Source organism: Hyperoodon ampullatus (genome assembly GCF_949752795.1).
Source record: "Hyperoodon ampullatus genome assembly, chromosome: 4".
Lineage (NCBI taxonomy): Eukaryota > Metazoa > Chordata > Mammalia > Artiodactyla > Ziphiidae > Hyperoodon > Hyperoodon ampullatus.
The window spans coordinates 86,903,677-86,925,711 of record NC_136917.1 but is presented as its reverse complement, the minus strand read 5'-3'; the positions used below and the strand labels follow the sequence as shown (position 1 = coordinate 86,925,711).

General features: G+C 32.6%; 1 protein-coding gene across 1 annotated transcript in view; it reads left to right on the top strand.

Annotated features, from left to right (window-relative positions):
* The window catches only part of FER (FER tyrosine kinase), a gene marked incomplete at both ends in the record, with an annotated part of 430,653 nt that overhangs the window by 184,495 nt on the left and 224,123 nt on the right, over window positions 1-22,035 (top strand). Inside the window, 2 exon segments of the mRNA XM_079702183.1 lie at window positions 7,457-7,660; window positions 16,908-17,030. Coding sequence (XP_079558309.1) covers window positions 7,457-7,660; window positions 16,908-17,030 — 327 coding nt within the window.

Here is a 22,035-nt window from a genome sequence, read left to right as displayed (position 1 = left end):
AAGGCAATGAAGGAAACAGTAGCAAAGATCAATAAAACTAAAAGCTGGTCGTTTGAGAAGATGAACAAAATTGATAAACCATTAACCAGACTCATGAAGAAAAAAAGGGAGAAGACTCAAATCAGTAGAATTAGAAATGAAAAAGGGGAAGTAACAACTGACACTGCAGAAATACAAAGGATCATGAGAGTTTAGTACAAGCAACTATACACCAGTAAAATAGACAACCTGGAAGAAATGGACACATTTTTAGAAGAACACAGCCTTCCAAGACAGAACCAGGAAGAAATAGGAAATATAAACAGACCAATCACAAGCACTGAAATTGAGTCTGTGCTTAAAAATCTTCTAATAAACAAAATCCCAGGACCAGATGGCTTCACAGGCAAATTCTATCAAACATTTGGAGAAGAGCTAACAACTATCCTTCTCAAACTCTTACAAAATATAGCAGAGGGAGGAACACTCCCAAACTCATTCTATGAGGTCACCATCACCCTGATACCAAAATCAGACAAAGGTGTCACAAAGAAAGAATACTATAGGCCAATATCACTGATGAACATAGATGCAAAAATCCTCAACAAAATACTAGCAAACAGAATACAACAGCACAGTAAAAGGATCATACACCATGATCAAGTAGGGTTTATCCCAGGAATGCAAGGATTCTTCAGTATATGCAGATCAATCAATGTGATATACCATATTAACAAATTGAAGGAGAAAAACCATATGATCATCTCAATAGATGCAGAGAAAGCTTTCGACAAAATTCAACAGCCATTTATGATAAAAACTCTCCAGAAAGTAGGCATAGTGGGAACTTACTTCAACATAATAAAGCCCATATATGACAAACATACAGCCAACATCGTTCTCAATGGTAAAAAAGTTAAACCATTGCCACTAATATCAGGAGCAAGACAAGGTTGCCCACTCTCACCCCCAGTATTCAACAGACTTTTGGATATTTTAGCCACAGCAATCAGAGAAGAAAGAGAAATAAAAGGAATCCAAATCAGAAAAGAAGTAAAGCTATCACTGTTTGCTGATGACATGATACTATACATAGAGTATCCTAAAGATGCAACCAGAAAACTACGAGAGCTAATCAATGAATCTGGTAAAGTAGCAGGATACTAAATTAATGCACAAAAATCTCTTGCATTCCTATACAATAATGATGAAAAATCTGAAAGAGAAATTAAGGTAACACTCCTATTCACCATTGCAACAAAAAGAATAAAATACCTAGGAATAAACCTACCTAAGGAGACAAAAGACCTGAATGCAGAAAATTATAAGACACTGATGAAAGAAATTAAAGATGATAAAAACAGATGGTGAGATATACCATGTTCTTGGATTGGAAGAATTAACATTGTGAAAATGACTATAGTACCCAAAGCAATCTGCAGATTCAAGGCAATCCCTATCAAAGTACCAATGGCATTTTTCACAGAACTAGAACAAAAAATTGCCCAATTTGTATGGAAACACAAAAGACCCCGAATAGCCAAAGCAATCTTGAGAAAGAAAAATGGAGCTGGAGAAATCAGGCTCCCTGACTTCAGACTATATTACAAAGCTGCAGTTATCAAGACAGTATGGTACTGGCACAAAAACAGAAATATAGATCAGTGGAACAGGATAGTAAGCCCAAAGATAAACCCATGCACATATGGTCACCTTATCTTTCATAAAGGCGGCAAGAATATACAGTGGAGAAAAGACAGCCTCTACAATAAGTGGTGCTGGGAAAACTGGGCAGCTACATGTAAAAGAATGAAATTAGAACACTCCCTAACAGCATACACAAAAATAAACTCAAAATGGATTAAAGAGATAAATGTAAGGCCGGAGACTATGAAACTCTTAGAGGAAAACATAGGTAGAACACTCTATGACATAAATCACAGCAAGAACCTTTTTGACCCACTTTCTAGAGAAATGAAAATAAAACCAAAAATAAACAAGTGAGACCTAATGAAACTTAAAAGGTTTTGCACAACAAAGGAAACCATAAACAAGATGAAAAAGACAACCCTTAGAATGGCAGAAAATATTTGCAAAGGAAGCAACTGACAAAGGATTAATCTCCAAAATATACAAGCAGCTCATGCAGCTCAATATCAAAAAAACAAACAACCCAATCCAAAAATGGGCAGAATACCTAAATAGACATTTCTCCAAAGAAGATATACAGATTGCCAACAAACACATGAAAGAATGCTCAATATCTTTAATCATTAGAGAAATGCAAATCAAAACTACAATGAGGTATCACCTCACACCAGTCAGAATGGCCATCATCAAAAAATGTACAAACAATAAATGCTGGAAAGGGTTTGGTGAAAGGAAACCCTCTTGCACTGTTGGTGGGAATGTAAATTGATACAGCCACTATGCAGAACAGTATCGAGGTTCCTTAAAATGCTAAAATAGAACTACCATCTGACCCAGCAATCCCATTACTGGGCATATACCCTGAGAAAACCATAATTCAAAAAGAGTCATGTACCGCAATGTTCATTGCAGCACTATTTAGAATAGCCCGGACGTGGAAGCAACCTAAGTGTCCATCGACAGATGAATGGATAAAGAAGATGTCGCACATATATCAATGGAATATTACTCAGATATAAAAAGAAATGAAATTGAGTTATTTGTAGTGAGGTGGATGGACCTAGAGTCTGTCATACAGAGTGAAGTAAGTCAGAAACAGAAAAACAAATACCGTGTGCTAACACATATATATGGAATCTAAAAGAAAAAGAACCTAGAGGGAGGACAGTAATAAAGATGCAGACGTAAAGAATGGCCTTGAGGACTGGGGAGGGGGAAGGGTAAGCTGTGACAAAGTGAGCAAGTGTCATGGGCTTATATATACTTCAAATATAAAATTGATAGCTAGTGGGAAGCAGCCACATAGCACAGGGAGATCAGCTCTGTGCTTTGTGACCACATGGAGGGGTGGGATAGGGAGGGTCGGAGGGAGTCGCAAGAGTAAGGAGATATGGGGATATATGTATATGTATAGCTGATTCACTTTATTATAAAGCAGAAACGAACACACCATTGTAAAGCAATTCTACTCCAATAAAGATGTTATTAAAAAAAAATAGGCAATCAGGGAAATAGAAAGCAGTGGAAGTAAGGTAATATTCGAGTTTGGCCTAGGTGTGTATCTTCTTAAATAAAGTTTTGGGAAATATTTTATAAGAATGTGAATTTGTTCAGCATGTAATTCTGCCTAGTCATTATGATAGACCATAGTTATATTATTAGCTAAAGACTGAACAAACTCAAATTGTCAAAAAGTACAAAAAATTGTTAATTAAGAAATTTGCGCATACGAATTTTGTTGCTTCATAGTGGAAAGTGAACATTAGGTAAAGTATATTTATAATAAAAATAACTAAGCTATCAGTGTATGAAAACAATGATCAGTTTTACTTTATTGCTAAAAAAAATAGAATTTGTCAATTTACAGATAGGCCTTAGTGCCTGTTAGCCATGGAACCATTGTTTTACATCCTGTTTGTCTAGCCTGAAGGCAAACAATCATGAAGATTAAATATCCCAAATAGTCTTTGTTTTTCATTATTTTAATAATTAACTCATTCAATGCATTCAATATATAACTGTTTAGAAATTTGCAAAAAAGTGGCAGGAAGAGCATTACTATTCATGTTTTCATTTTATGTTATGTATTTGTTCAACTATCAAACTCTAATTGGCATAAAATACATTTTTCCTAGCTATGGTTACATTGCCCTTTCAGTGAAAGTAGCTTTTAGTACCATCAGGCAGATTCCTTTTCAATAGGCTGATATTTCCCACCCTTTGCACGTGTTTGGTGCTTCTCTTCCTTTGATTATACGACATTTGATTCTTAATCTCCCCGTAAAATTTCCCAGTGATATATAGCTTTAAAATTAAAGAGGTCATTATGGAATTTTTGAGAAATGTTTCAAATCCTGTGAGTTACTTGTAGTCACTGTAGTATTTTATTATACTAGATCTGAAATAATTCATTACTTAGATTATTAAATTAATAACTAAATTTATATAAGAATATTAAAGAATTAAATTCACTTTTAAGGTTATTAAAAATTCATAAAAACTTTTATGTTAGTGTTGTAGTTTTATTTAGCTTGTTGAAGCTCATTGAGAGGTTTACTTGTATATTTTCTATGCTGTTATATTTTAGTTTTTTTTTTTAATTGTTTCTTATTTGGATGCTTAATTTGAGTAAGATTCAGACTTTGATTTTTGTTTTTAAACACTTTTGTCTTTGCCTCTCAAAAAGGATCTCATCTTGTGCTCAAATGTTTGAGATAAAAGCATACAAATCTTCACTGAATTCTTGGGAATTAGCCTGAACTAGGCTAAGAAAAAAAATAGCCTCTTAAGTCAAGAAAAAAATATTTTCATTTTCTTGTGCTGACTGCTCATTGCATCTTCATTTAAACCAATCTTTTTATTTCACTAAGCTCAGTATGTTTTTGCTGGAATATTATTTAAGAATAAGGCCCAGGGCCTCCCTGGTGGCGCAGTGGTTGAGAGTCCGCCTGCCGATGCAGGGGATACGGGTTCGTGCCCCGGTCTGGGAGGATCCCATATGCCGCGGAGCGGCTGGGCCCGTGAGCCATGGCTGCTGAGCCTGCGCATCCGGAGCCTGTGCTCCGCAACGGGAGAGGCCACAACAGTGAGAGGCCCGCATACCACAAAAAAAAAAAAAAAAAAAAAAAAAAAAAAAAAAAAAAAAAAAAAAAAAAAAAAAAAAAAAAAAGAATAAGGCCCAGGGAAAATAACTAAAGAGCTAGCCTAGTCAATCAGAAAAGCTTGTCTTATTAAGTATAACTTGTTAACTGTATTAGATTACTATACATTTTAAAAAGAGACTTCCCCTTCCCCATATCTTTGGCAAAAATTTTAGATAACTTAATGACAAGGAAAAATCTTTCCCCACTTACTCTTAGAAAGATGTGATATTTGAAGTAAAAAGCTTCATTTCATTTTTGATGTAATTATGAAGGCTTTTGGGATGCTGGGATTTTGTTGCTGGTACCTCCAGCATTCTATCACTGTCAAGTTTGCAAAATTGTATTGGAATATAATTGAAATCATATTAATTAAAACGTTCCTTCCAATGTTTCCAGGGAAGTCCCTGAAAGACCTGATAGAACCAGGCAGGGGTTAAGTACAACCTTTCCCTGTGTATGCCTGTCACACATGTACACACACACACACACTCATAGTGAGTTCAGCTTACATTTCGTAACAGTATTGTCTAGGAGCCAGGAACAGAAGATCTCTGTAAGTTTCCCTTCCTACCCAAAAGAAACTAATAAACCCAGAGGACTGACGTGTAATCCCTATGAAATAGCAATATAAGTTCCTTCCTATTTACTCCTCTTTTTTGAACAAAGAAACAAACATAGATATTTTTTCCCCAAAATGTATTCCTCACCTTCAAATCCTTAAATGAATTTCTCAGTGTTAGCTCACCTTTTGTATTTCAAATGCCTTTCTGACTTAATGAATTCTCCAGGCTCTTCATTCTCACAATTCTAAATAAATCAAAATTTGGGAGGATAGGTTGAATAGGACAAGAAATCAAGCATATGATATCCTTGTTTGTGATGCTTTTCTATTATGTAGACCTTTTTTGAGAGATAATAATAAAAAAGTTTTTTGCCAAGAGGTGACATTGAATTTCTTATTTTATTGATTTTTTTTCCTCTGGAAAAAAGCAATAAAACACTTTGCCATTGGTGAGACTTGGTAATATTTGTATAACAGTAAAAATTTTAGTATTTTTCTGTATTGAAATGCACTCTGACAAAATTTTGGAGAAGAAATATTTAATCATTTTGACCACCTACTTTAAGAATTATAAACTATTAGTATCAGTACACACAAAAAGTTAATTTTGTGTGGATTATGCATTTGTTTTTAAAAATAATACTTTTTTAATCTCATAGTTGTGGCTAGTTCTTTATATAATTTACTTTTTAATCCCATTTTTGGGAACACAATTTAAAATTTCTTTGAAATATAGTATTTATCATAATTAGTACTAAAAGAAAAAGTCTTATTTAGCTTATAAACGATTTCCATGTACAGTCACATCATGTATGCAATTAAAGAAAGAATATCATAGTGGTAGAAGTAGAAACCAAACTGTGGACTCTTTGAAAAAGTCTGATTGGGATTTCTCAAGGTTCTTTTTTTAAATCAGTTGGATGGGTTTTGGATAATATAAAATGGAACTTTGACCAGTAAGTTTTAAGCCTCTTCGTGTGGTACAAAACAATGCAGGCTCTCTTCAAAACTAGTTCTCATTTACCGAAAAGGTACCGTATTTTGTCCCTATGTAGAGTTCATAATATCAGCCTGAAAAACCTTATTGATGTGTGAATATTTGTCTTTCATTTATTGTTAATTCTGATTTTTCCAGTTTATGAATTACTTTCTCATGAGGCATTGTGCATATTATATTTTGAGAACGTTAAGGGTTAGTGCATATTATTATACCTTACCCATAAAGTACTCTTACCGCCTGGGGCAATTTAGTTTCTGTGGGTGATAAATATAAGCAAACAAAAAACTTTTTACTTTTTTGCAACCAGAAAATGTGTGATTTCATCTATTATTAATTAGAAACTTTTCAACGAAACATAACCAGCTCTTAGTTATCTCTATTTGTTATTAGCACTTGGCCTCCTAAAATAACAGATAATTTGCTTTCCTGCTGTGCTCATTACTTACATTCCTCCGTTGTTTTTGCCATATGTTTGTAATTGAACATTGGTGGTTTCAATGAAGCTATTTCACCTAAGGCTTTGTCTGCCATTGCTGTACAGGATCAGGACCAGCCATGTGGCAGAGGTAATGGTTAAGGAAGTCAGGGGAATAAGGATAAGAATGAGAAGGCACAGCAACAGAGCAGCATCAAATGAAGACTTAGTGCTCCTGGGACCCATGACGTGGACAGTCCACAGCCCATGTGATTAAGAGTTAATTCCATAAAAAGATATAACTCAACTTTTAAAATGAAGTTATTTTATGATAAATTTCTCTGATCATACTCTCTTTTCATCATAATTCTCTGATTGAAAAATTTTAAATATATGGATTTATTTTATGACATGGTGAATAAGACTATAAGTGCCAACTCTAAATGTTGATGTTTTGTGTACCTATGTATGATAGATAGAAAAAACAAATAACCTTCAAGTATTTAAGCATATGTATTTGTACTAAGCTTCAGCACCAGTGCTCTAGTACATATTTTCTTTAAAAATTATGAAAATTTCAGATTCATCATATAACTTTTAATTGGTTAGGAAGAACATAGATAAGAAGTATTTATAATTGCTGTTAGCTTTACCAGAAAAAAATTGCTATTTTCTCTAATTTAGTTTTCTTTCAATATTTGCTCAAGTTCTGTGATACGATCCCCATAATTGAGAAGCCTCTGGCAGAACAGGATTGGTACCATGGTGCAATTCCCAGAATAGAAGCGCAAGATCTGTTAAAACAACAAGGAGACTTCTTGGTGCGAGAGAGTCATGGGAAACCTGGTGAATATGTCCTTTCTGTATTTTCTGATGGACAAAGGAGACACTTTATCATACAATTTGTTGATGTACGTTTCCAATTTAGTTTATATGTATATTTTGATATAGTTAATTGAGGTATAATTGTAATAAATGATGAATAATTTGTGATAACTGCCTGTAACACTAACTTCAGCACTTAATTTTTCTTTTTTTCTGAATTCCGTAAGTAGAGTGCTCTAAAATTCACTAAAATTTTAACCTTTTTAAGGAAATTCATATTTTAAAATACAAAGTTAAGAATAGTTGTTACAATTTACATTAAATTTAAATACATAAATATTTAATGTTTTAAGTTAACTTTGAACATTAAAGATCCTTTATATTAAAAATAAAAAGAAATAATGTGATTATCATAATTTTTTTAGAGAAACTTAATTATGAATTTTATGCTCTTGAAACCAGCCCTTGAAATGGATCAAAAATGTTACCATGAGAGATTTTTATGTAATATTTTATTAAATAGTAATAATGAAATACCTTAATGAATGGAACAGTGATAGTTGAATTGTTTTTATGATTCTTTGAGGATTAAGGGGTTTTTTCCACTTATGTATAAGCTATTATTTGTTGGCATTAATGAACAATAAATAGAAATTGAAGAAAAATTTTTAAAATGATCTGGGCATATTACTTGTTCTAATACTGATTTATTTATTGAAGTTTAAGTATTGTAAACTTATTTGTTACATTCTTTATTAAGCACTCAACAGATGAAGAGTGATCTCAAAATTTTGTTTAACTTTACCCACTGAGAAATTTTTAATATTTTTGGCATAGGAAGGAACTGATGCCTCTATTTGTCATTTTTTACCCCATCATATCAAATGGCATGCATTTTCAAGCTGGCTGTCTGTAGGATTTCAGTTTATGTCCAGGCACTAGAGTGATGCTAAGTACCATACAAGAAGATTGAACCATTATCATTAGATGAACTTCAGAGGGTTTTAGGAACATATATGTTCAAGTTCATATGTAGTTCACATATATATAAGTTCATCTAGTGATAATATATATTGCATATTATATTATCTATATACTATATAGATATAATTCTGAGGTGAAATTCACATACCATAAAAGTAACCATTTAAAAGTTGCATTTAGTATAGTCACATCTAGGGATTATATTTTAATGAAAATAGATGCTGTTCAGATGGGTTAAAATAAGTATATTAAAGTATATATTATAATTTTCATACTACTTGTTAATTTTGTATAGTATTCAGACCTCAACTGATAATTATATTTGCCTACTCTTATACATCCAATCTACTGTTTCTAATAGTATGTCATCCCTTACTTTCTTTAAATTTGTATGTGCCTTTAAATTATGGATGTAGATAACCTTCCTTATTACAACCAGTGACCATGTTGACAATATTTATAAAATGGTATGAGAATTGTAGAAGGAACGATGGTAGGTAAACTATAAACTACAACTTATATGAATGTTTCCTTCTATTTTCTAAACTCTAAAATTTACTCTTTAAAATATGTCATACATTAAATAAGACTGAAATATTTCCCTTATCACCTCTTGTAGTTTAAAATGTAACTGTAGGAATTTAACTTAGTACTTTTAGAAACAAAATGGGAAGGGTCCACTTGCAAATTATCACTTGTCTTTAATATTACCATTTTGTTTTAAGTAACTAAAGTGAACAGCATAATATATTCTAAAAATAAGATATTGTTACAAGTTCACATTTAAAGATTTTATTCGGCTTCCTCTGTCATTGAAATTTTGCAAAGATCTCTCTTAAAGAAGAGAGTACTTGTATTTATGTAAATGCCTCAGGTTTTCCACTGCCTATTTTATTTAATTTGCCCTCATTATATAATGTTGAATTCTTCAATCAGTTGAAAAATAAGAGTTTTAAGGTGAAATCGACTGTTTGGGGAAATTTTAATTCTTTTTCTTCTTGTGCAGGTGAATCTTACTTGGTCTAAAATTATCCCATTTCCTTCCTCATATACCTGTTGTCTGGAAGGGGTTTATAAATGGGGGAGTCATTACCAGATATTTAATGATTGCTTATTATATTCCAATCAATGAATTTATAATCCATTAGTAGATGATAAAAGCTGCACATAAATGTGAGGTCAGGTGTCCTAAGTGAGGAAGACATAAAGAAATATAGGATTTTGTGGAAAAAAAGTCACATAGTAATCAATGAAAACTTGGGTTTCAGGCCCAGATCTGTACTTTACAAGCTCTGGTTTGGGAAGTAATTGGGGGTAATAGCTGATACACTGATTGTGAGAGTCAGACAGTGAATATATTCTTTGTAATGTGTGAAGTGCTATGCAAATCATTAGGCATTTTTACCATTGTTTGAACACTTTACTTGGAAAAACATGCAAATGTACTTTGTATGAAATATCAGTGTAATTGGAAAAGTTAACTTAAAAATTTTCTTTTTGGTTCCTATTGAGATTTATTTGTGAAATTTAAATAGTAATGAAAGTATTGTTTTAGAATTTATATGTTTAAGTTTGAGGTATTCATTGATCACAAATAACGTTATTTTTAGCAACATTATCTCTGTCAACTAGAGTCTAGTTTGACAGTTATTTTGATTATTTTGAAGCTTTATTTTTGTATGCATATCACAGTTATTTTTTTAACATGGTGTGAAACTCTGCATGCTGTGAACATTAAGACTGATCAAGATGGACGCAGATACTTTAGATTTTTACATTTTTTACTACCCTAGCAGAGAATATCTGTTGTTTTAGCTAGTTCAAGCAAGGAGAACTGTACTTTTTATTGGACACTAATTACATTAATTTCATAAAGCCAGATATATTAAGCATAGCTAAGTATCTGAATCTCAGTTTAATTCTAGTGTTATTTACTGACTTATTCCATAGTTACTAACCTGTATATGGTGCTTGATGTAAAGCCACAGTTAGAGTTTGTACCTAAAACTGTTTATCTTTTGTCATAAATATTAACAGATTTTCATAGAGATTCAAATAGCACTGTCTTATTTGATAAGTTAATATATAATCAAATCCTTGCTTTTGTATAAGATAAACAAAAAGAAGTGATAAAACAAAGTACTTCAGAAAAAAACTTTTTGTGCTATTATTAATAGGAAAATACCAATTCATATTTCTCTAATTTTATTTATCTGACACATATTTGCTAAAAACACATTTTGGCAGAGTATCATGTTATGCAGTGTAGGGAGGTGAAACTGAAAATGTATGGCCTGCTGCTCGGTGAGCTTAAGACCTGCTAGGTGAGACATTAGTAGAATTCATGAACAGAGAAACATTAAAGATGCAAATTTAAGGATAATTGAGCCAAACATTTGAATTAACATCTGGTGATGAATTGAAAAATCACAACATAGTAAATATTTTAAAATAAAACCTGGGGGAACATCCTCTACGTAATGGCATATCATTCTTTTTTTATTTCTTCATTCATTTCAATCAAAAAATACTAATTGAGCAAGTATTCTATAGAGTCCAGGGATACGGGCCAGTAAAACAAAAATAGCACAGAAGTGGAGGCTGTGAGTAGTTACTATGTGAAATTGGGTAGCTCAGTGTATTGTATCATCAGTTCATTCAACAGATATCTATTGGATGTTTATCATGTGCTGAGTTTCACTTTAAAGTAATGGATGTAGTCTCTGAATGTACCAGACAGGTTTACTTTGTTTTTTTTGCCACAATCTCTAGGCACTTTGAACTACCTTTTAAATTCATACTGTGGATCTTAAGAAAGACTAAGTGAAAGGATATACAGACCCAAAACTTGTTTGTATGACAATTCCAAGTTTGTGTTCTTATCCTTGTACACTTAAGATTATTTTAACTGTTTTACTCCAGCCATTCAAAGATTCAAGAGAAGGCAATACGTTCCTTGAAGTCAAAATGAAATCAGCATAAGATATCATTTTCTGTGCCCCAAACACACAATTAGGGACCTAAGAGACTTCCTTCTTAACAATAAAGCAAAGCCATTCCAAGACCTTATTAATTAGTTTCCAGGAAATACTAATTGAGTGAGTACTTTTAAGACCCAGAGATATAATGGTGGAGCTTACAGTCTAGTGGGGAGCCTCACGGTCATTCGTAAATCACATGCAATATATGTAATTATAAACTCTATTAAGTGCTGTAAAGATACACAGTGCTATGAATACTTTTAACTGGAAAACTTAAGGAAGTTACATTTGAGACAACATCTGAAGAATGAATAAAAAGTTAACTAGGAAAAGCCTTACCAAAATCTTATTAATTTTATTCCTCAGATTCCCCAACAATCCTTCCTGTTTACTGGTTTAACTAGTAATATAACTAGTCAATGTGCTTCTTCTATTTGAGAAAGCTAAAATTTATGTTTTACATTTTTATTATTGGGTATTACCGAAAAAAGGAGTGTTCTAGCCTTTTGTTTTTATTTAGCTTATTCATCTTGGCCTCTTTCAGAAATGATTTTCCCTCTTTCCTTTTTATTTTTTTCTTATGTGTGCTTATCCTTGATGGTTTTTCAGGAGATCTACTCAGGCATAATATTTCAAATTACACATTCATTGAATCCCCTTCTCATTTTTGTGTGCTTATTCTGTTCTGTCTGACTTCCTTGCATAATAATAGTCCTCTGGAAATATGTGTAGCAACAAAATCTGATTCTACTTTTTATTGTTTTTCATCTATATGCATGATTGATTCTTAAGTAGCACAGTGATAAATCAGGATTTATCACTAGATATAGTGAATGTTTTAAAAACAAAAATAATGCATACTCTTAGTAAAAATTCAGAAATATGTATCATGGAACATGTGCTTCACAGTTAATACCCCCTTACGGGCTCACTGTATATTCTTTGAGATCTTAAAAATATATTTTAATTATGTGCAACTATGTAATTCTTATTTTACAAAGATTGATTCATAACATATTTTTTATTTATACTTCTTATTTTTTAATGACATATTACATGGTTTTTAAATATGTAATACAAATGACTATCAACAAAATGATCTTTGTAGGAATTTGTAGAAATTTATTTTTTACTACTATTTTTTATTGCTTCTTTTGGAATTCACATAAGAGATCATTAGTAGCTCCAAAGAGAAATCTCTTATTTGAAAGTTAATGTGGATTCTCTCTGTCACATTATTAGTAAAGCCATGTAGAAAAACTTTAAAAAGAATTCTCTATATGTGAACCCGACCTCAGGTCATCTGAACTATAAGAAATTTACACAGATTTGTACAAAGTCAAATGTAATATTCAGAATTTTGAACGTATCAAGAAACAAGTCCTCAATATTTTTGGTGAATGTATTCTTTTTTTTTCTTAATTGTAGTACAGTTGACTTCTAATATTACATTTGTTCCAGGTGTACATCATAGTAATTTGATATTTGTGTACACTACAAAATGATCACCATAAGTTGTTACCATCTGTCACTATACAAAGTTATTACAATATTATTGACTATATTCCCTATCTTGTACAATACATCCTCATGACTTATTTGTTGTTTAGCTAGAAATATGTACCTCTTAATCTCCCTTATCTATTTCTTTCATCCCTCTACCCTCTTCCCCCCTGGCAACCACCAATTTCTTCCCTGTATCTATGAGTCTGTTTCTATTTTGTTATGCTTGTTTGTTTTGTTTTTTAGATTCCACATATAATATTTGTCTTTCTCTGACTTATTTCACTTAGCATGATACCAAATCCATCCATGTTGTCGCAAATGGCAAGGTTTCATTCTTTTTTATGGCTGAGTAATATTGCATTGTGTGTGTGTGTATCTTGTTTTTTATGCATTCTTCTTTATCCATTCATCTATTGATGAACACTTAGGTCTCTTCCATATCTTGGTTATTGTAAATAATGCTGTAGTAAACATAGGGGTGCATGTATCTTTTCTAATTACTGTTTTTATTTTCTTCAGAAAAATACCAAGAAGTTGAATTGCTGCATCATATGGTAGTTCTCTTTTTCGTTTTTTGAGGAAACTCCAAACTTTTTTCCATAGTGGCTGCACCAATTTACATTCCCACCAGCAGTGCATGAGGGTTCCGTGAATGTATTATTCTTGACCTTAGTTGCTTAGGTGAACTTTATAAGCAAACAGCCATAGCATCATTTTTAGAATCATTACATTATCTTCATCTTTAAGGAAGTGAGTTAATTGGTTTTGCACTCTGTTAGGACTCAGAACTTCACTGATGTCAGAGGAATTGTTTTAAACAAATACTTGCTAGGAATCAGTTTCTCATATTAGCCCATGAAGGAAGTACTGCTGCTTGTATTACTCACTGTATTAGTTCATCATGATTACTGTGCCATGGCAGAAAACTACCTTTAGATTAAAAACTAGATATGTTCTTAAGAAAGGGAAACTGAAAATTCCTATTATTTTATTCTCTATTTCTCTAGTTATAAGAGGTATATTAGAAATTTATATAAGGCTTTATGACACTAGTGGCTGATTTTAAAATTTCATTCTGTGTGAACTTCATCTCATTACTTACTTTTTATTAAACATTCTACAGGGACATCTTGAGTTTGTGTGAGTGTGTGAACTTTCCAGTATTCATTTGTATGTTAAGTTGTCTAACTTTATAGTCATTTTATATGCATTGCATTTCATTTATTTCACACACTTTTATTTATCCAGGCAATATATGCCAGGCACTGTTCTTGACCAGAGGGATACTCTGATGAACAAAACAAAGATAAAAATTTATCATCTCATGAACTTATATTCTAGAGGAGGAGATAGGCAATAAATAAGATACAGAAGTAAAATATATGTGATGTTAGATAGTGATAAATTCTAAGGAAAAAAATTTAGTAAGGAAAAGGAGGTAAGAAATTTAGTTGGGGTGAGAAAATGGATATTGGATGGCCTGAGTAGACCTCACTGAAAAGATGACATTTGATGAAAGACTAGAAGGAAGTAAGGGAGCCATTACCCAAACGGCCATCCAAGGAACTATTTCAAGCAGCAAGTGTAAACTCCCTGAGGAGGGAATGTGTGTAGTGTGTTTATAAAACAAGAAGAAAATGAGTGTGGCTGGAGGGGAGTGAGGGGGGATGGGGGATTTGGTAAGAGATGAGTTGAGAGAGATGATAGAGGACAGATTAGAGGGCCCTAAAGACCATGGTAAAGACTTAGGCTTTTATTCTGAGGGAGGTAAAAATTTTGTGCGAAATAATGGAATGGTCTATTATAACAGGATTTCCTGGCTCTTTATTAAGAGACTGAAGAAAGACAAAGGGAGAAACAGTGTGTGTGTATGTGTGTGTGTGTGTATATATATATACACACATACATACATACACACACACACATACTTCATTGAGGAATAATAAGCAAATATAATTGTATATATTTAAAGTGTACAACATGATGATTTGGTACACATTGTAGAATGATTGCCAAGATCAAGGTAATTAACACATCATCATCCCACGTAATTAACTCTTTTTTTGTGTGTGTGTGGGAATGCTTAATATCTACTCTCAGGAACTTTCAAGTATACAAGACCGTATATTTGGTTCAGATATTACTGTTATTATTACATGTTACACATCTATAATATTTTACCTTTCTTCGTGTCTTATTTTCATATAAGAATGCCTTCTAGGATATTTGGTTATTTACAGATAATCATTATTCCTTGAGAACATGTAATTTACACTTTTAAGCATCCTTTGAAAATGTTTCTTATCATATATCCAGATTTGGAATTATTTTTGTAATCCAAGGTTTATTATTTGTATGATGACTTAATAATTGAGTGTGTACCATGTACTGTATACTAAGCAGTGGTTTGCATGTTAATACTTGTTCAGGCCTCACTTTTTCTGTGAGGACATCCAAATATTATTTCTGTTTTGAAATAAACTGAGGCATTGAGAGAAATTGCTCAGTGCATTGCATATCTAGTAATAGACTACTGTCCTTAGTGTGAAATGTTCTTAAGTATCTTTACTAATATATCATAGCAGGTCTGGCTGTTGTATGCAACAATTCTTTAGTCAGTTTATTAACAACTGCCTTGAATTGACCCTAACACAAACTGCCTTGAGTTGAACTATATAGTTAAGTGTTAAAGTAAGCTAATGCATGTTTGTTCCTCACTTGATGAAATGGAAATATTCATTTAAAAAGTTGTATATAAATTAGATTCTGGTAAATTGAATCTAATTTTATATTATGGAAAAGGAACTTTGTGTTTTTTATCCTTTAACTGGGAAAATAATCTTCCGGTAATGTAAATAGTATCCAAATTTAGAGAGTTTTGAAATTTCTTATTTCTTAGCATAGAGTTTTCTAAAAATGCAGCACGTTTGTATCTGTATTTGTACACATCACCCATATATATACAGGTGAATTCTTTGTGAACAATCAAATGGAAGCCTTTATTACATCACGCTGTATTGTAACACTTTTTGCATTGAAAAATAGGCCCAATAAGATATTTTTTCTTTGCTAAACTTATTGCCATCAATTCATCCCTATGATTACTGACCTACATGCCTGTTTGAAATATGAAGACAGAGAAAAGGGGTCTTGACAGAGTTTGGCAAAATGTTACTAACTTGATGTTTTGAAATCAAAAAGTGCTACGATTTGACTATGCTGATATATGCAGTTTTGTGTCTGCTGCATTTTATTTCTTTATCAAATGTAAGTGAATGTGAATGACTGTGTGGTTTTGGTGAAAGAATAATACATGTGTAAAAAAACCAGTGTAGAAAAACCAATCAATACTGTATTGATAAAAGGGAAATAAATGATCATCAGAGGTATTCTTAAAATACTTATTATTATATTGGATATACTTCCTCAACCTTTTGACATTATTTTTGATCTTGAAAATTTTATCAAATGGAACCTATAAGCAAACATATATACACATATTTCTTGTTCCTTAACTTAAATGTATCCCTTGCTTTATTTCCTTTGGTTATTATTTTAGCAAAATGCATTCCAGGTCTGTAAGTTTTTCTTTTTTCTTTTTTAACAATCTGAATTATATTTAGTCATTATGAACATTAATTTCTTGATGCAAAGGTAAATTTTTTTAGCATGTTGGAATTTTATTTACTTATTTTTATTTTTACCATCGTAACCATTTTTAAGTGTATAATAGTTCAGTAGTGTTCAGTATCTTCACATTGTTGTGCAATAATAGTTTTTCTTAAATGGAACTTTATTGATGAACGTAATGTTGCTGAAGCAATGTCTTCATATTTATTCTACTTTATTGTCCTTTCTCCAGAACATGTATCGCTTTGAAGGCACTGGGTTTTCAAATATCCCTCAACTTATAGACCATCACTATACAACAAAACAGGTCATCACTAAGAAATCAGGTGTAGTTCTGCTGAATCCTATTCCTAAGGTAGGTGCATATATTCACCTTTTTTTTTTTGAGACTGCTTTGTGAGTTATTCCCCACAGTAAATAAAGTTCTTAGATTATTTATAGAAGTTTGGAAACAATTATAGTCAAAACATGGAATTTCCTTGGTTTTATTAACATGGGAGATAGGTTACCTTTTTATTCAGTGTTTGCAAATGGCCTGGTTTTTTTCTTTTTGCTTCCCAGTTTTTCTTGAAAGACTGGAGGCCTTCCTTCACACTATAAGGTTCAGACTTTAAAGGCTCAGTTTATAAAAGATTCTGAGATGTAGAAGTCAAAGAAAATGTCCAGCAATCAAGAGTAAATTAGAATTTTAATTTTGGGTGTTAAGGTTACAATATATTATAAGACACTGGAATTTTTTAAAACTACACTACTCTTCACAAAGGCAGTAAATCATAACTTCACTATGTACAACCAGGTAGCTGGGTGAGAGATTGTTCTAGGTCATTTTTACCTCTAACCTATATAACAGAACAGATTGCTTTCATGAGCTTTAAGAGATTTGCGAGGTAGGGAATGGGTATGAGGCAGGTTTGTGTTTTTAAGGTAAAACCTGTGGGACCTGGCCTGGGAGGAACAATGGAGCTGGCTTAACTTCTGAGCACTTTTAATGTTCCAGGAATTGGGTTGGGGTCAACAAAAGTCCCTTTCCTTTGGGGGCTGTCTCATGTGAAGAACAGTGTAGAAATAGGAAAGTCATAAAACCTGGTAGGTTAATATTTGCTGATTTGAGGTTTACATATCTAGGGATGACTTTTAATATGGAGCAAGTATTATTCCCAAGAATGCTAGTATATAATCCAAATTCACCTAAAATTTAAAAAACTTTTAAAATTTAAAACTTAAAAAACAATTGTTATATTTCCCTTTGTTAGTCTGGAACATAGTGTCTGTATTTGTACTTGTATTATATTACTCAGTCTTTATTGAGGGGCTGAGTTTTAACATTCTGCTCACAGAAGATTTTAACAGTCAGTTGCTAAATATTAATTCTGTGGCTAAGGAATTGTCCTTCTTGCATAATTTTCTAGAATTATGAGATGGGCTCATTCTTTGTTCATATTTTTCCAGTCACTTTTTTTAATGTTTAATTGCAAAAAAAAAACCCTATAAAAATTCTCCTTTAGTCTGGAACAGGTTGTCATATTTTATCTCTAGTAAAAAAAAAAAAAAGGTCTATTAATGTTTTCTCTTTCATCAACGAATAACTGCTGTTGTTTTACAGAATTCTAAGAGTTCTTTTTTTTTAGTTAAGATCATCTATTCTCATGGCTTCATTTACTATTAATACATCAGTGACTTGCAAATTTATATTTCCAGCTCAGATATATATTTTTCCCACATCTAAAAATTTTCTACTTTTCACCTAAAACTGAGTTTATCACTTTTAAGTACAAAATTTGTTCTTCCTTTTTAATAAGTGGTACCACCAAATACCCAGCTGCTCAAACCATAAATCTGGGGGTCCTTTGACATCTCTTCACCACTGCCCTTCCTCCAGCATTTTAAGTGACAGGAGTTTTGTATACTTAATTTTACATATGAAAGTATGAACTCAATTCCAGTATATCCCAATATGAAGTAAAGTTCACTGCAGTGAAGATACTTTTTACCATGTTAGGTTAATGAGATACACCTGAGTTTTCAGAGATAGTGATGTCTCATTTCACAAGCCAACCTAATATTTGCATTGTCTCCTTGCTTAGCCAGGTCTAAACTGAGAGATCAAAGCCATAAAAGAGGCACATAAAAATGCTCATCTGGGCTTGGGTAGGAGCATATAATTGCAAATAAAGCTATATCCCTCATAATATAAAATTGTCCATGAAATGAGCTTAGATAAATGGAGTAGATTCTCTGGACTGTTACATAGCCAATTATTCTCTTTCTCCCAACCCCCCAGCACTGGCTGTGGAGCTGAATATCCCATCATTTTATAGCACTATCTATGAAAATAACTAAACTGAAAGCTATAGAAGATTAAGGGGCTACATATGATTGTTTTATGAGGTAGAAATTCGAAGTTAATCTAGCTATTAACCTGATCTAAAGTACTGATATTTGACATATGCAAGTAATTATCTCAGTGTGTAGTAAATATTGTTATGCATTTGATTTAAAGAATCATATCACTCTTTTAAAAGAAAATCACAAAGCAGAGGTTGTGAAAGTAGATAATTTTCAATTATGAGTGGAGAACAAATTGATATGGATTTTTTTATGGTGGTATTATCTGTTATGTATCTTCCTTTGGGAAGTATTTGTACTCTTATAACTGGAATCTCTTTCTTGATTTAATTTGTGTAAGAAGTTAATGTCTTTGACCATATAATTTGCTGTAAAACATCTAATTTCCATCTTGCCAGACTTCATTTTTAGCCTACATAAAGAATGCTATTTTGGTCTTAATATGATTTCTGTTTATAGTAACTTAATTCTCTCTCTCCATTTATTTCTCTCTTACCCATGAGAATGTATGTATAACATCATATGCCTAACTAGAGGACACAGTGGCCAAGGTAGTCTCTTTCTTACCTCCAGAGGTACAGGAAACTAGGTAATCTAAACTAGAGAAAGTATTTAACTTTCTCATGATAATAAAGCTAATGAGTGCCCTACCCGCTCATGCCCACCCTCCACTGGCTGATTTCTCCTGCACTACCTCCCAAAGCCTGTGTAAAGATATGGGAGTGAAGGTCATGTTGTACACGGGTTACTGATCACTCATAATCATCATCTTTATAATTAGGAAACACTTTGGGATGCACAGGGCCTGTTCTTTATTTAGTTCAGTCTCTGTTCAAATGTCATTTCATCAGAGAGGCCTTTTCTGACTACCATGTGTGAAATAACACCTTACCTCCTTTATGTTCCCCTCTTCTTAATTTCTCTTTGTTATGGTTATGTTTACCTGACATTATATTGTATGATGTATTTTTAGTTGTCTGTCTCCCCCAAGAGAAATGTAAGTTCCATAACGGCCAGAATTACATTTAATAATCAGTGCAACTATATCTGCAGCACCTAGAACAGTGCTAGCCCCTAGTAGGTGTTCAGTAAAGATTTTTTGAAGAATTTAATTTACTGACCAATTCCTAGAAGCCAGGTACTTCCAAACTTTTTATATGCATTAACTGTATATATTCCTATGAAGTAAGTATTGTTATTAACCCCATTCAATTATAAATCAGGGACTGAAGCTTAAATGGTAAAGGACTTGGCACAAGGTAACACAACTCTTAAGAGGCAGAGCTGGGATTCGAGCCCGTGTTCTTAACCATTATCTGTCCAGATTGTAGAGTCTAGATTTTAGAGACTTTAGAGAAAAAAATGTTTATTTTAAGGAACATGGATGTGGGTTTAAGGGAAAAGAAGAGTCTTTGATTCCATAAAATGTCAAATTGAAAAAGTCATTAACATAGCAATATAGGTCTCTGTAAAAGGTAAATTACTAAACAGTAATATCAGGTGACAGAGCTGGGATTTTAGGTAAAATATAGGACTTTGTAAGATATAGGTAAGGAAGATATCTAGTTCAACTTTAACATTTAAATGGTGCCTTGAAAGTTTGTCTTTGTTAAGTTTAATATTTCTTCAGATTTAGCTGTTTAAAATTTTTTTTCTTTCTGAATGGAAGTTAAAGTTCATGATTAAATTCAGGCAAGTTAAGAGTGAGTTGCTAAGTTGAACCTTAGACAAATGACTTGCCTGCCAGCTTAAATCAAATAATTGTGGCTTTTTGATCAGAATTTGGTATAGCATGCCGGAATATTAGAAACAGATTTTTGCGAGGAGAGTAAATCTTTCTGTGACTGAAACTAACTTGTCATAAGGTGACAGGTTCCTGATAACAGCATTCTTGATCAAACACATGCAAACAAAGAACAGTTTATGAGAGGAGAGCTCGACTTTTAATTTAGGTACTCTATTCATTTTTTTAAAGTTTCAGATCACTTAAAGACTATTCATTTTACTTTATACTTGAGTAATATAGTTACTTCTTCCAGTACTTACCAGATGACTGGTTTTTTATAAAAGGATGTAACTCAGAAAAAGTCAAATTTTCTCTGTGGATTTTGGAAACTGTAAAATACCATATACCTTCCTGTTTAAAAAATTTTTTTACAGGACAAATATATCAGAACAGAAGGCAAATTTGGAAGATTTTAAATTGTGAAGGAAGAAAAAAATACATTTATTGAGTTGTATAGTCTGTTGATAACACTCCACTTGTATTATTATTATTGTGGTTTTTTTTTTTTTCGGTACGCGGGGCTCTCACTGTTGTGGCCTCTCCCGTTGCGGAGCACAGGCTCCGGACGCGCAGGCTCAGTGGCCGTGGCTCACGGGCTCAGCCGCTCCGCGGCATGTGGCATCTTCCCGGACCGGGACACGAACCCGTGTTCCCTGCATCAGCAGGCGGACTCTCAACCACTGCGCCACCAGGGAAGCCCCCACTTCTATTATTTTAAAAATATTTTCAACAACTGTGAACTGAGTATTATTATTATCCCCATTATTAGCTGAGGAAACTCGGAGATTGTAATGAACCTAAGCCACATTTCTCGTAAATTTCAGAGTCATGACCTGAAAATGATTCTGTGCTGTTCATCATCTTTTTACTACAACCCCAGCTAGCATAAATTTTAAACTATAGCCTTAGTAACGTCAGTAGTTAAAGAACAATTTTTTTCTGTATTTTGGTATTCTAACAGTATGTAACAGTGAACTTGACAGTTATGATGCCATTCCATATGAAACTTAGTCTAACAAGAACTATAATAGCATGTTGTGCTAAGGGAAATACAGAAAATATTTGAATGTTTAGCCTTCATTTAGCATAGTTTGGGAAGTCAAATTAAACTTGCATGTTAGGCTTGTTCCGTTTAATAAAATAAAAGAACCTTGTTATAGAACATAAAACACATAGACTGACTTTCAGTTTTTTATCTCAAAATTTACCAGCAGATAATTGTGAGGAG